Source organism: Podarcis liolepis (genome assembly GCF_965112155.1).
Source record: "Podarcis liolepis genome assembly, chromosome: 3".
NCBI lineage: Eukaryota > Metazoa > Chordata > Lepidosauria > Squamata > Lacertidae > Podarcis > Podarcis liolepis.
Window position 1 is genome coordinate 13,185,465 of NC_139557.1, and position 15,851 is coordinate 13,201,315.

The following is a 15,851-nucleotide window of genomic DNA, read 5'->3' on the forward strand; positions in this document are numbered from 1 at the left end:
ACCTGGAGAGCGAGAGGGGTCGGTGCGCACCGACCCCTCTCGCTCTCCAGGCTTTAGCGAAAGCAACGGGAAGCCAGGGAGCGCAGAGGGAGCGCTCCGTCTATGCTTCGGAGGCTTCCCCTTGCTATCTCTGAAGCCAAGGAGCCTGCATTCACTCCACAGGACGCACACACATTTCCCCTTCATTTTTGGAGGGGGAAAAGTGCATCCTATAGAGCGATAAATACGGTAATCTCTCTTGCAAACAAGCTGGTTGAATGCTCACTAAACAGGCCACCTGGAAGCGACCTATATGCCCATCTTGTTTTGATTACGTGGAGTCTCTGCCCCAGGGAGCTCTCAGGAATTTGCTTGGGAGGTTCTGCTCCACTCAGACGGGAGTGTTGCACATGGGGAGAGGGCTTCAAATGTTTGGGCCGCAACTTGGAGCCACCGCTAAATGGACTCTGTGAATGTTGGAATGGGGACATTGTGTTTTTTTTTATAAAGCAGCCTGCATAAATTCTCAATAACAGCAGGAGAGATTGAGCGGAATAGTTTGTTTAGGAAGTGAATAAGTTGCAAGAATATGCTATGATTAAGTAGATGTTCCACATGGTGGAGCTCTAATACCTTGAATAGAAATCCAGTAATCCCAATCAACACAAAGGATTATTATAATGGCAGTCACTAGGGACAGATGCTTCTAGTTAACTGGCATGATTCAAGAATCTCAGTATGAAATAATCTCGCTTAAAGTGTACTTGGGACAGTCTGCTATGCCTGCAGTATAGTACATAATCTAGAAGTTCTTGCAATTGTATCCTAAATGGTGATGCTATCCTGAGGACAAAAAACCCCATGTCTAGTAAGATACTGTATTTCTCAATAGATAAGCATTTTAATGTTAAGCTGTCACTCAGGTAACCACCGTAGGTAAATACATAACACAGTGCTTATTCTTTTATTTTCTGTTTAGGTGATCTTTGGTACACTGAAAAGTATCAGAGAAAGCAGTGTATTATATAAAAGGCAAACTATCATAATATTGATGACATCTAAAATAAAAAGTGTTTGGTTTTATTCTAAGACATAATTGGAGCTTTAGTCGCCTTACCCAAACAGCATATTATAGCAGTTCAACAATGAACACCATTTATGTAAAAAATAATAATAATGGGGGTTGTTATTGGGTTATTGTTTTTAACTTTGATTTTGTGTATTGTGATCTTTTCTGTGAACCGCTCTGAGACCTCCGGGTATAGGGCGATATATAAATTCACTCACTCACTCAGTCAATCAATCAATCAATCAATTAATCAATAAAATGAATGTACGAGTTCTGCCCTGCGGGGGGATAATGGAGGTACAGTGGTGCCTCGGGTTACATACGCTTCAGGTTACATACGCTTCAGGTTACAGACTCCGCTAACCCAGAAATAATACCTCAGGTTAAGAACTTTGCTTCAGGGTGAGAACAGAAATCGTGCTCCAGTGGTGCGGCGGCAGCAGGAGGCCCCATTAGCTAAAGTGGTGATTCAGGTTAAGAACAGTTTCAGGTTAAGAATGGACCTCTGGAATGAATTAAGTACTTAACCCAAGGTACCACTGTACTGAGAACAGTGTTGAAATAAATGGGGTAGTTGAATGACTGGGATGATAAAAGATGGAAATAAATGTGGAGAAGACCACCTACAACGTTCTGGTCCAAGTTTCCTCTTGCCCCACAGAAGCCACAGAAGCACTCATGCATTTGGTTGCACCCAGATCCGTGACTACTAAGCTAGAAATGTCTTCTGGCTTATTCCTTGTGAGGGTGTCTAGATAATTAATAAGTGTGCAAACTTTCTCCCAATGCGCTGTAGGTAATTCAGGGAATAGAACATAAAGCAAGGGTGACTAAGCTGTGGCCCGTCAGCTGTCATAGAATCATAGAATTGTAGAATTGGAAGGGATCCCAAGGGTCTTCTAGTCTTCTAGTCCTCAGCTACAGCATTCAGGACAGAAGCTGTTAGACTCCAACTCCTATCAGCCCCAGTATGGCTGATGGTCAGGGATGATGGAATTTGTAGTCCAATGACAGGTTAATCATCCTTGTTGTAATGCAGACATAGGCAAATTCAGCCCTCCAGATGTTTGGGGACCACAACTCCCATCATCCCTAGCTAACAGGACCAGCGGTCAGGGATGATGGGAACTGTAGTCTCAAAACATCTGGAGGCCAAGTTTGACTATGCCTGTTGTAATGTATTGTGTCAAATGCACAACGAGCATCCCACAGGAGGATGGGATGATTTTTTGAGGGCATTTTCTGCTGTGCTTAGTGTGGGCAGCCATGGATCAGGAATTGCAAATTTCGGATGAGGAACATCCGATGTTGCTGGACTAAGCACCTCCCACCATCCCGAGAAGCCATGTTTTCTCGGGCTGATGGCCATCGGATTCCAAGGACCACAGACTTTCCAACTTTGGGTTACAGAATTTTGCAGAGAAGCCTTGGATAAATATGGCTAACCATATAGGAATGTGGAAACCCGATGGCACAATTAAAATTTGAAGGCCCCCTAAAAGGAGGCAGTCAGAGTCTACCTTTTAAGTTTCCTTGAGTTCCATGGTTGGGTTGGAGTTATCTTTAAGTCGGAACTCACTTCCCAAATAGGTCACGTTCTCCCAAACAGCCATTCGGCAGTTTGTCATGGAAGGCATAGAGCACCCCAAACTTGTGTTGACTCCCTGCTTCCGAAGTGTGTGGGAAGAAGCCTTGTTTCCTGCTTGGCAGGGGGTTGGACTCGATGGCCCTTGTGGTCTCTTCTAACTCTATGATTCTATGATTCTATTCTATGATTCTATGAATTCAGTTGGCTCCCGGGTAGAGTCAGTTGTGGAGGACATGTAAGAATGTGATGAAGACAATTGGGAATGTGGTGGAGGGGAGTGCAAGTGTGCTCAGATCCTCTTCCTCATCTACTTAATTAAGCGTAGCTGGATAATCTGACAGAAAGCCACAGAAATAATAATAATAATAATAATAATAATAATAATAATAATAATAATAATAATTTTATTTATACCCCACCCTTCCTGGTTCAAAAACCAGGCTCAGGGCAGCTGAGAAATGGGATCAAGTAACCTGTCCAGGCATTGCGTGGTGAGATCCTGCCTCCCACCAGTAGAAATAAAGACACAGGACGCAGTAATTTAGGTTAATGGGCTAAAATTAGGCCACAACTTTATTGGTTACAGGTGATGAGCGGTATTGGCTTAGGCATTGGTTCTATCGACTATCCGGCTTCAGCCTGCTTGCTTGAAGACCGGGAAGGGTTAACACCAGCAGGGGAGCCCTGCTGATGCACATCAACTAGGCACTCCCCTGGGGTCACCGCTCGGGGGCGTGCCTTGGGCCCTGGCCTCCATGGGCTTCGGACGGGGCCACGCCCCCCGGAATCCTTTACCGGACTACCCTTCAATATCTGGGGGAGGTTATGGCACTCCTCCCCCCCCATACATCTACATAACAATACCCATACCAATGCCTAACTGCCACCCGAGCAAAGCTCACTGCCAATACCCTCAAACCTGCAACCAATCCCTAATCCCAGCCATCATATCCGCCATCCACACGAGGATTTCCCAAATCGCGCGGGGCTCAGAGCCAGCCTCTGCATGCATGATGCTCGCAACACCACCTCCTCCCGAGGTCAGAAGTGGCTTTCTCAGAAGAGGGATATTGTGTGTTTGGATTATAGGCCTTTCAGGAATGGAAAGGAGTTGGTAACTACCTGCTTCTGTGTATAATGGAGATCTAGAATTTGAAAAAGGTTCCAAAGGAGTTCTAACACTTGTGAGTTGTCATTTCTATGTCCAGCAAGTACTTCTGCTATGTCATAGAGTTGGCCAGCATCAGCCTAATGTACCATCAGAGCTTGGCAAAGCTGAGCCAATTGTTATTGGAGAAATGGAGTTTGGAGCTCCATCACTAGTCAACGCTCGCACAAAATATAAAAGTTGACTTAAACTCGCATAAATAGTTTAAAAGGCTTTTTAGGAGAATGTCTGTGACTGATGTCCCTTATTTAGCACTCCATGGCAACCCTGTGTTAACAATAGCAGTTTATTTACAAAGAAAGGTGGCTGAAGTCCAGTAAGTGCTGAAATCAAGGCCAGGGCAACAAATATGTAGGTTGTAAGCAGCCAAATGGCAAGTCTGAAACCATCGAGGATTCAGTATTTGAGAAATTATGTAAATGGTGAAAAAATGAATTGAAAACCAATCTGCTGACCAGAGAGGGGAGGATCTGTCAATTTTGTTCTCTCGGTTTCTCTCTTTTTTTAAATAAAATATTTATTAAAGGTTTTAAACAATATAACACCATACACACACACAACCCAAAAGCAATAAAAAAACACCATCACCAAAATGAGAAAAAACATAAAAAAAGAAAAAACAACCGACAAAAAATCATATGAAAGACATAAAACATAGTTAAACCAAATTTCCATGACCCTCTTTTCTGACTCCCTCACATCTCCCTTTTCTGTATTCCCATTTATAAAATCATGTTCAGCAATACTTCACCTTCTCTCAAAACTTGTTTTAAATTATACGTTTCAACTATTATGTCTCCAGTTTGCCCTTTGTTATCAATTATTTAAATATTTAAGCTTGACATAATGTTATTCAAAATTCACCTATATTCTTATAATTCAGTTATTTTCATGCTCCTTTCCGCTAAGTCACTAATGCCATATTATCTTAATATCCTGCATCATTCTAGCATTCATACAGTTTACAATACTTTTGCAAATAGTCCTTAAATTTTTTCCAGTCCTCTTCCACTGTCTCTTCTCCCAGGTCTCGGTGTTCTCTCGGTTTCTCGTTTCCCCTAATTTTAAATTCAGTTTTCCAAGTTTCTTCAGAAATTTGCATTAAAACAAACCTTCATGAAAATTATTCAGCATTTTGGTGTGAATTTCTCCCAATAAATGTATTTTTCTCTGCAGTTTTGACTAATGTACACATTCCTTACAAGCAGTTTCTCCCAACTGTATATTATTTTCAGAAACATATACTGATTTTTATACATATTTTACCATAGCAAATGCATTTTTGTAAATTTTGATGGGTTGACGAAATGTACTGTGGCTGTGTTTTTGTTCTCATGTAATTTCAGAAAGTGCTGATTTGATAAAATTCACACCTTTGGCTGCTATAAAGAGAACAGAGCAATTAGAAAGCTCGAGCGATTTCCCCACTAGCCCGTAATATAAAAGTGTAGTACCTAGTTTCTTGATAGGGTCTTGAATTACTTGCGCTCTACGTGGGGCTACCTTTGAAGGTGACCTGGAAACTACAACTAATCCAGAATGTGGCAGCTAGACTGGTGACTGGGGGCGGCTGCTGAGACCACATAACACCAGTCTTGAAAGACCTACATTGGCTCCCAGTACGTTTCTGAGCACAATTCAAAGTGTTGGTGCTGACATTTAAAGCCTTAAACAGCCTCTGTCCTGTATACCTGAAGGAGCGTCTCCACCCCCATCGTTCTGCCCGGACACTGAGGTCCAGCGCCAAGGGCCCTCTGGCGGTTCCCTCATTGCGAGAAGCAAAGCTACGGGGAACCAGGCAGAGGGCCTTCTCGGTAGTGGCGCCCGCCCTGTGGAACGCCCTCCCATCAGATGTCAAAACGATAAACAACTACCAGACATTCAGAAGACATCTTAAGGCAGCCCTGTTCAGGGAAGTTTTTAATGTGTGACATTTTAGTGTATTTTTGGTCTCTGTGGAAGCCACCCAGAGTGGCTGGGGAAACACAGCCAGATGGGCGGGGTACAAATAATAAAGTATTATTGTTGTTGTTGTTGTTGTTGTTATTGAAAATATTTGGGAGGCACTTACTTCCTGATCTTTAGCTTGCAGATCAATGGGAACGGGGATGATGCTGAGTTCGTGGTCCACAACATCTATAGAAGAAGTTGCCCAGGAGGCTCCAGAGGCAATTCGTTGGTTACAGCTCTACATCTATAAAGACCGTGAAGTCACCAGGTCCTTAGTGAAGCGGGCAGAAAAAGCTGGATACAAAGGCATCTTTGTGACTGTAGATACACCATTTCTTGGGAAACGCTTAGATGATGTGCGCAACAAATTTCAGCTTCCCCCGAATCTCAGGTACTTACAGGTTGTTGTTTCTTTTTTAAAAAAATATATATATGTTTTATTAGTTTTCAATTACAATCTAATAATAGCTTCATTATAACAATACCAATTTATAATACAATTATTAATACCAGTCATTCAAATACTGAATTAATTTGGTTAAAGTGCCCCCCCCCCCCGCATACTAGATTTGATTCTTTATTTCTTCATTCCAAAAGAACACAGGTACTTACAGGTTTTGGTCAGCTTCTAGCATTCTTCATTTCTTTTGGTGCTCAGATCCTGTACACCAGGGCTCCCCACAGGGTGGATTTGATTTAAATCAAATCGATTTAAATCACTAGTCAGTAAAAGGTAAAGGTAAAGGGACCCCTGACCATTAGGTCCAGTCATGACCGACTTTGGGGTCGCAACGCTCATCTCGCTTTGTTGGCCGAGGGAGCTGGCGTACAGCTTCCGGGTCATGTGGCCAGCATGACTAAGCCGCTTCTGGCGAACCAGAGCAGTGCACGGAAACTCCGTTTACCTTCCCGCTGGAGTGGTACCTATTTATCTACTTGCACTGTGACGTGCTTTCAAACTGCTAGGTTGGCAGGAGCAGGGACCGAGCAATGAGAGCTCACCCTGTCGCGGGAATTCGAACCGCCGACCTTCTGATCGGCAAGTCCTAGGCTCCGTGGTTTAACCCACAGCGCCACCCACGTCCCATAGTCCCACTACTCAGTAAGACTTGATTTAAATCATTTTTTATTTTTATTTTACAGAAAGACTCATTCTTGCTGCTATAATCTTAATATTTACAACCAGATGAAGGTTTCATTTTTGGAGTAATAAATTTTCATAGTTGTTTTTACAGTTATATCAAATATTACTGATTTGGTTATACTATTAGAAATACATTGATGGATAATTATGAAATTATTGTGAGGTTTGATAAGTTAACTGTTTATATTTGGACAACTTTTCTGCTGCACTTTATTGGAAGGAGAAAAGTAATCATTTCCTTAATAACAATTTAAACAATTTATTTAACTAAAACAATAACATTATAGCGTATGTATCCATGTTTGTTAACTGATGTGGTTAAACAATTTTTTTTTAAAAAAAACCTTAGACTGAGTTTTAGAACACATGAAAAATTTAAAACCTTATTTCCTGATTAATAGCCTTTGGACTATAATGTAACTTAAATATAAAACTCTCTTAAAAAGATTTTTTCTCCCAAAGCATTTTATTTTAAAAATCCAATTTAAATTTAAAACCCAATTTAAATGTTTTAAAATCAGATTTTTTTAAATTTTTAATTTTTTTAATCAATAAATTTTATCCACCCTGGCTCCTCAACACTTTAGGGACAGTGAGCACATTTGGAATTTTGAGAGAACACCATGGGCAGCAGTCACAAAATGGCTGACAGGGGTGCAGGGCATAATACCAAATGGCTTCCATGGGGTGTGGCGTAATACAACGCGGATGTTGCGTCTCCTGAAAAATGTTGGAAAAGAGACAGGACCAAGCAAGGTTAAAAAAAAAAAAAGGTAAAGGGACCCCTGGACGGTTAAGTCCAGTCAAAGGCGACTACGGGGTTTGAAGTAGTTTGGATTTGATATCCCGCTTTATCACTACCCGAAGGAGTCTCAAAGCGGCTCACATTCTCCTTTCCCTTCCTCCCCCACAACAAACACTCTGTGAGGTGAGTGAGGCTGAGAGACCTCAAAGAAGTGTGACTGGCCCAAGGTCACCCACAGCTGCATGTGGAGAAGTGGAGACGCGAACCCGGTTCACCAGATTACGAGACTACCGCTCTTAACCACTACACCACACTGGCTCACATCTTGCTTTCAGGCCAAGGGAGCCGGTGTTTGTCCACAGGCAGCTTTCCGGGTCATGTGGCCAGCAGGACTCAACCACTTCTGGCCACCCGCGTCCCTAGACAGGACTAAGCATGTCCCCGTTTCAACCGAAGGGCAGACATCTACATCAGCACCCACCATGCTTGCTGACGGATGGAAACTCTTTGTATATCTCCTCTCCGTTCAGAACAGAAAAGAGGGTAGGTGTCCACTCCTGGTTTCCGGATGCTGAAATCCTGAACCGTAGTGCAAAGCAGACACCGCTGGCTCAGTTGAAGAATCCATCTAGTTCAGCAAGCTGCTTTCAGCCATGGCCAGCCAAATGTGTACAAGGCAGCCATGATGAGGGTACATGAGAGAAACACCCTTGTGGGGCATCTCAGTTTTGGCATCCACAGCACCAGGTTGTCAGAGGTATACAGTGGTACCTGGGGTTAAGTACTTAATTCGTTCCGGAGGTCCGTTCTTAACCTGAAACTGTTCTTAACCTGAAGCGCCACTTTAGCTAATGGGGCCTCCAGCTGCAGCCGCGCTGCTGGAGCACGATTTCTGTTCTCATCCTGAAGCAAAGTTCTTAACCCGAGGTACTATTTCTGGGTTAGCGGAGTCTGTCACCTGAAGCGTATGTAACCTGAAGCATCTGGAACCCGAGGCAATAATAATAATAATAATAATAATAATAATAATAATAATAATAATAATGAATTTTTATTTATACCCCGCCCTCCCCAGCCAAGACCAGGCTTAGGGCGGCTCAGTACCACTGCACTGCCTCTGAACTCGCAGGTTCTATTTGCAATCATGCCCAATAGCTGCCAATAGCCCCATTGGCTAAGGTCCTTTTAAAGCCAGTGGCTCTCATTTGGAAGACACAGGAGCTACCCACACTGGAAGAATGGCAGATGAAGGTCATGGACTACATGGAATTGGCAGAGATGACTGGCAGAATCCGTGACCAGGGAGAAGAGTCGGTGGAGGAAGACTGGAAGAAATTTAAAGATTATCTGCAGAAGCACTGTAAAATTAAGGAATGTTGAAATGACGTTTGGTTGAAAATAAGTGGTACTGGTAAAGGGATGCTTAAGAAAATGTAAATAGGGATTGATAATTGGAAATGGATATTTATAATAATAGGTTAATATATGGAGTAAGGATAAATGTTAGAGGGTAAGGATTTGCTGAATTTAATATTTGAATTGGAATACAAAATGGGAGGTGTGAGGAGGTCAAGAAACTAGTGAAGAAAATATAAGATTTGAAAATATTAATTTATTTTTTGTTTTTAGCTCTGAACTTTGGTGTTTTTCTTTGTCTTTGTTTATTTTTTCTTTTTCTTTTCTTTCTTCTATCAACTGTTTTTCTACTGTGTATTTTTTATTTGTTTTGCTTTTGTAGTTTAAATGTTGGAATTGGTTTTTATTGTCTGTGAAACATTAATAAATATCATTTAAAAAAAATAAAATAAAGCCAGTGGCTCTCACAGTTTCATATGGTAATGAATTCTGTGAGTTAGTTACACCTCGTGTGATGAAGTACTTTGTTTTAACATAATGGAATCATAGATTTGTAGCATTGGAAGGCACCCCCAAAGCCATCTGGTTCAACCCCTGAAATACAGGAATCCTTTGCCCAATTTGGGGCTTGAAGCTACAACTCTGAGATTGATGATGGTGGTGATGCTGATGATGATGACAACAACAGTTTTATTATTTATACCCCGCCCATCTGGCTGGGTTTCCCCAGCAACTCTGGGCAGCTTCCAGCAGAATATAAAAGCATAATAAGAGTTTCATAATAATAATAATAATAAAATGTTATTTATATCCCGCCCTCCCCAGCTGAAGTTGGGCTCAGAGCAGCTAACAACAGTAAAATGATAAAACATTCTAAAATATTTCATTATAATGACATGTTCCCTGTCAATAATAATAATAATAAAATAATAAAATAATTTATTATTTATACCCCGCCCATCTGGCTGGGTTTCCCCAGCCACTCTGGGCGGCTGTCAATGACGACAAGAAAACCTCAAATATTTAGGATGTATTGCTCCACACCACGGTAGACAAATCAGTAGGTGGTACCTCAGAGGCTTCCAAGTCCATTCATTAAATATGAAGTATGTGATTTATTTATTTATTTTTAAATAGCCATTTGAGAGGGTTTTTTTGGGAGTTGAAGCTGTACTGGCTTTAAATATTGCCGCATCCAGCTGAGTTTTCTGAAAGTGTTTTCTCCCCCGCTCTTGAACTCCAGAATGAAAAATTTTGAAACGAATGACCTGGCCTTTTCATCAGAGACGGGCTATGGCGAAAACAGTGGCCTGTCTGTTTATGTAGCGGAGGCAATTGATCCATCAATCAACTGGGAGGATATGAAGTGGCTCAGAGGATTGACTTCGCTGCCAATTGTTGCCAAAGGCATCCTTAGAGGTTTGTTCAACTTGAGTTAAATGTAACTATTGAGGGATATCGGACGAGGCTTACAGAAGGTTGAGAGAGAATGCAGAGGCTATTTTTGATGACAAACAGAATATATGTTTTTCTCAACAGCCCTGTTTATTTTTGCAGTTTGATTTTATGTCCTTCTTTCCTTCTCTCCTCACACTTATCACCTTGGTTCAAAGTGTTTCCATCTTGTCTAGAAACGGGAGCTGCTAAAAATCTGGCAGGCCAGGATGAGATGATGTTTCCTACCAAACCTATGTTTGATTGACTAGGAAGCACTTCAAGATTTCAAGTGTCCTTCACTTAAGGACTTTCGAGTTCACCTGAAGGCTGGATCTCCCCCTATATTTTAAGCAAGAAGATAAATTGTCTTTCTTTTGTTCCCTTAGCTTTGAAGATGCAAACTGAATACCAGGCTCACCAGTCCTGAGTTAGTGTGAAAGCTAATAAAGGGCTTAATAAAGAATATACGTTATCCAGACGTTGGCTGGTCTGAATCATCTCTTTTTTAAAATGAATACTACTATGTGTCCCTGTCTGCACACCCACCCACACCCAATCAACATGTGCATGAGGTCCAGCACTGAGGGCCTTCTGGCGGTTCCCTCGCTACCAGAAGCCAAGTTACAGGGAACCAGGTGGAGGGCCTTCTCGGTAGTGGCACCTGCCCTGTGGAACGCCTTCCCACCAGATGTCAAAGAGAACAACAACTACCAGACTTTTAGAAGACATCTGAAGGCAGCCCTGTTTATTGAGGCTTTTAATGTTTGATGTATTGCAGTATTTTAATATTTTGTTGGAAGCCACCCAGCGTGGCTGGGGAAGCCCAGCCAGATGGGCAGGGTATAAATAATAAATTATTATTATTATTATTATTATTATTATTATTATTATTATTATTCACTTTGAGCTCAAAGTCACAGAGCATGGCAATTTATTTTGTTCAGTTAATTTAATTTATTCAGTAACTTGCAGTACAGGGGACGGTTGGGTTGTGAACGTGATCCGTGCGGGGTGCACGTTCGCAACCTGCAGCGTTCGCAACCCGCAGCTGCACATCTGCGCATGCGCGGGTTGCAATTTGGCGCTTCTACGCATGTGCAAAGCGCGATTTAGTGCTTCTGCACATGTGCGACTGCCGAAACCCGGAAGTAACCTGTTCCCGATACTTCCGGGTTTCGGCTTTCCGTAACCTGAAAAAATTCAACCTGAAGTGTCTGTAACCCGAGGTATGACAGTACACCTTAGAAGATGAATGTTTAACATACAGTTGTAGAAGAAATGTGCAACATTCTATCTCATAAATGTGTAAATTGTTAAAACAAAGCCAGCTTTTTCTTTTTATAAACCGTGAATGGCACATTCTTTAGCAGGTTGGAGCTTTGGAGCATTTTAGATCATGAACACTTTTTCCCCTAAAGGAATTTGTTTGTTTGTTGGGATCCCTGGTCTTCCAGGAAATTAAATCCTTTGGTTAAAGTAACACTTCTTAGGGGTTGGTCCAAACCCATAAAATAAGCTATAAAGTGTTGTTCCTTTTGAAAGCAATTATCTTTAAGCGGATGTCAGAACTGACATTTGCTTGTATCTAACTTTGAGGGAAGGCACAATAGGAAATGGATTGTGTCTAAACTTGCTCAATATACTGTACAAACAGGCCCACGTTCTCCTCTGGGCTGCATATGATATATGGAATTATGAGGCCTCTTCCTTTCTCTGTTTTTATAATGAATCGAAAGCCATCGGAATACGAAATGATTACATTTTGTGTGAGAGAGAGATTAGGGTAATTGTTATTGTCTGTGTACAGTAAATCTCTGAGCAAAAAGGCTAGTTTTGATGGGGATCAGTAGAATGAACATTTACCAGCTCTTCGGAACAATAATAATAATAATTTATAATAATTTATTATTTACACCCCGCCCATCTGGCTGAGTTTCCCCAGCTACTCTGGGAGGTTTCCAATCAAGTGTTAAAAACAATACAGCATTAAATATTAAAAACTTCCCTAACAGGGCTGCCTTCAGATGTCTTTTAAAAATAGGATAGCTGCTTATTTCCTTGACATCTGATGGGAGGGCTTTCCACAAGGCGGGCGCCACTACTGAGAAGGCCCTCTGTCTGGTTCCCTGTAAGCTCACTTCTCGCAATGAGGGAACCGCCAGAAGGCCCTCGGTGCTGGATCTCAGTGTCCGGGCAGAACAATAGGGGTGGAGACGCTCCTTATGTATACAGGACCGAGGCCGTTTAGGGCTTTAAAGGTCAGCACCAACACTTTGAATTGTGCTCGGAAACGTACTGGGAGCCAATGCAGATCTCTCAGGACCGGTGTTATGTGGTTCCGGCAGCCACTCCCAGTCACCAGTCTAGTTGCCGCATTCTGAATTAATTGCAGTTTCCGGGTCACTTTCAAAGGTAGCCCCATGTAGAACACATTACAGTAGTCCAGGCGGGAGATAACTAGAGCATGCACCACTCTGGCAAGACAGTCCGCAGGCAGGTAGTGTCTCAGCCTGCATACCAGATGGAGCTAGTAGACAGCCGCCCTGGACCCAGAATTAACCTGCACTAAGGGTCTTCCCATAGCAATATAAACGTTGCCTTTGACTTGGGAGACAGTCACACAGTGAACTTTAGTTGCTGAATTGCATTCCTCGTGCAACCTTCTTCAGAAAAGCTGGCCTTAGTTCTATGTGTTCATTAAAGAGTTTTATGGATGTTGCAATTCCCACAATGACAGCTGCAATTTGTAAAGGCCCCATGTTTTCTTCCCTAGCTGATGATGCTCGAGAAGCAGTGAAGCATGGCGTAAATGGGATCCTGGTGTCAAATCACGGCGCGCGCCAGTTGGATGGAGTTCCAGCCACCGTAAGTATTAGTAAAGCAACTGAGAGTTGGCCGCAATGATTGACAAATGCATTTAAATGCAGTTTAAGCAATTAACAGCTGGGTTCCCACCCCCCACCCACAAATAAAAATGTGGCTTTCAAGGGTGCATTCTAGGCATATGTGCTAGCCTATGGTTTGCCTGGGGACACGGGTGGCGCTGTGGGTTAAACCACAGAGCCTAGGACTTGCCGATCAGAAGGTCGGCGGTTCGAATCCCCGCAACTGGGTGAGCTCCCGTTGCTCAGTCCCTGCTCCTGCCAACCTAGCAGTTCGAAAGCACGTCAAAGTGCAAGTAGATAAATAGGTACCACTCCGGTGGGAAGGTAAACGGCGTTTCCGTGCGCTGCTCTGGTTCGCCAGAAGCAGCTTAGTCATGCTGGTCACATGACCGGGAAGCTGCACGCCGGCTCCCTCGGCCAATAAAGCGAGATGAGTGCCGCAACCCCAGAGTCGGTCATGACTGGACCTAATGGTCAGGGGCCTTTACCTTTACCTTATGGTTTGCCTGATCGTTGGAAAATGAGCTAAAAGCAGACTTGCCTTGTTTTGCCTTGTGCTCTCAGCTGCAGAATTTTTTAAAAAATGGATTGCTTCCTGATTTACTCCTAGGTTCCAGAGCATAATATTTTTTTGGGGGGGCACACAAAGGGACCGTGGCCCCTAGGAATTGGCTCCTATGATATTGGCAAAACCCTGCTGTTGCCATAAGTTTTGACTGTCAGGGTTTATGGGTGAAAGGTACTCATAATTTATAGATTTAGTAAATTCAGCCCTGAAAACTTTAAACTGTAGATGTCAGGGATTGAACCTGGGATCTTACGCATGTAAAGCATGTATTTTCTGCCCTGGAGGGGAAAATATAAGTATTTAGAGTCTGATTGAAACCCTTACGTTCTTGAAACCTGACTACATAGTTTAGCTTTATTTTGGTTTTGAGAACAAATCAAGTCCAAACTGGTGAATGTTTCCTTGTGTCTTGTTACACATTGATGAAATGTGCGCTTTAATTATGGCTTGTATGAGACTCAAGTAACAGCACTTGGCACAATCTGCCTGGATGTGAAAGTGAGCATACATATGCGGAAGTGGAACCAAAGTATTTCTGGCAACAAAGCAAAACCTAAAGAGGAAAAACAAGCCCTTTTATTGTGTGCCAGATGACTAGAAACCTCAGTCAGAAAGAATATACAAGCAAATTGAACTTGCAAGTTTTGATTCCCTCTGGCCACTCTGTTTTGCCTTCAAAGAAATGAATATTGCCTCTGCTTGTCTTCTGCAGCATCATTTTCTGTGTATGAAACATTGGTTTCTACTTGCATAAGCTACTTACCCATCAACACATTAGACTTTGGAGGACTCTTTGAGACTTTGAACTCATCTATCATAGCCTTGTTATATCCAGTGGTCCTGTGCATGTAGTTAAACTGCCTGGTCACAGGTTTATCATCCATCATATCAGCTATCTATCAGTCATCTGTCATAGACTTCCCACATCCACCTGTCCTGAACAAAGAACTGAATTGCCCGATCTCAGGTTTTGGCATGCAATATAAAGTGGTTTTGTTTCCTTGCTGAAACAATCCAACAGTCTGCTAGCATCTTACTATTTTGCCCTGTTCAAAAGAGAGGCATCTAGTCTGAGGAACTGGAGTTTCTTCAACATTTACAATTGATGCACAGCATAGTTTTTCCTATCCGTTATCTTCATTGGAGCCACAACACAGTTCTTAAACAAGAACTTTTCCCCTCCCATTTCGCAGGCAAGTGTCACAAAACGAACTAAATGTTCACATTGCAATTAAGCAGCAACAACAGAGTAAAAAAAACCAGAATCTTAGCTGAATTCTGCTCTTTTTGTTGCCGTGTAGTATCTTTTAGGAAATTTGTTCTCATATAACTTTTCTTGTGTTTCTAAAGTCTGCAAATGCACCTGCCCAAGCCACTGTAGTTGCTGCAGGATATCTCACTAGATGGGTTTCAGGGGCATAATATGTGGGTGCCAGGGGAGCCCTGGCCCTGGATTTTTGTGGGCGCATGAAGCAGGCTTATTGCACAGCCTGTCCTGGCCCTCCTCTCCCGGTGTTGGAGGAACCAACATTCCAGGAGAGGAGCACTGGGCCATGCCACACTGGGGGCGCCGGCATGGGGAACCTAGTTTGCGCCTGCCAAGTGCTGTGTCAGCTAACTGGGCTCCTCCCTGCGCAGGCAGCACAGTGTGGCCCTGTTTGGCTCCGGTGCAGGGCAAGGTTGCTCCAGCTGTGTTGGCGGTGAGGGTTGGGGTGCTGTGGCAGGATCCTTCATTTCTCACCCTCTGTGCGTCCCTCTGGCATGCATTTGTGCCTGCGCCAGGTGCTGGGAGCTCACACTATGCGGCTGCTGGGTTTATCCAGGGGTCAGCAAACCTTTTCAGCAGGGGGCCGGTCCACTGTCCCTCAGACCTTGTAGGGGCTGGACTATATTTTGTTTTTGTTTTTCAAAATATATTTATTAAAGTTTTTAAAATATAACAATGAAAAAAAATAAAAAATA

At 42.7% G+C, this 15,851-nt stretch overlaps 1 protein-coding gene across 2 annotated transcripts in view; it reads left to right on the forward strand.

Annotated features, from left to right (window-relative positions):
• HAO1 (hydroxyacid oxidase 1) overlaps nucleotides 1–15,851 on the forward strand; it is a 33,755-nt gene that overhangs the window by 13,027 nt on the left and 4,877 nt on the right. For both annotated transcript variants that reach the window (XM_083493816.1, XM_083493817.1), the window contains 3 exons: nucleotides 5,890–6,145; nucleotides 10,243–10,418; nucleotides 13,210–13,301. In XM_083493816.1, coding sequence (XP_083349942.1) covers nucleotides 5,890–6,145; nucleotides 10,243–10,418; nucleotides 13,210–13,301 — 524 coding nt within the window. The remainder of the gene's footprint in view (nucleotides 1–5,889; nucleotides 6,146–10,242; nucleotides 10,419–13,209; nucleotides 13,302–15,851) is intronic.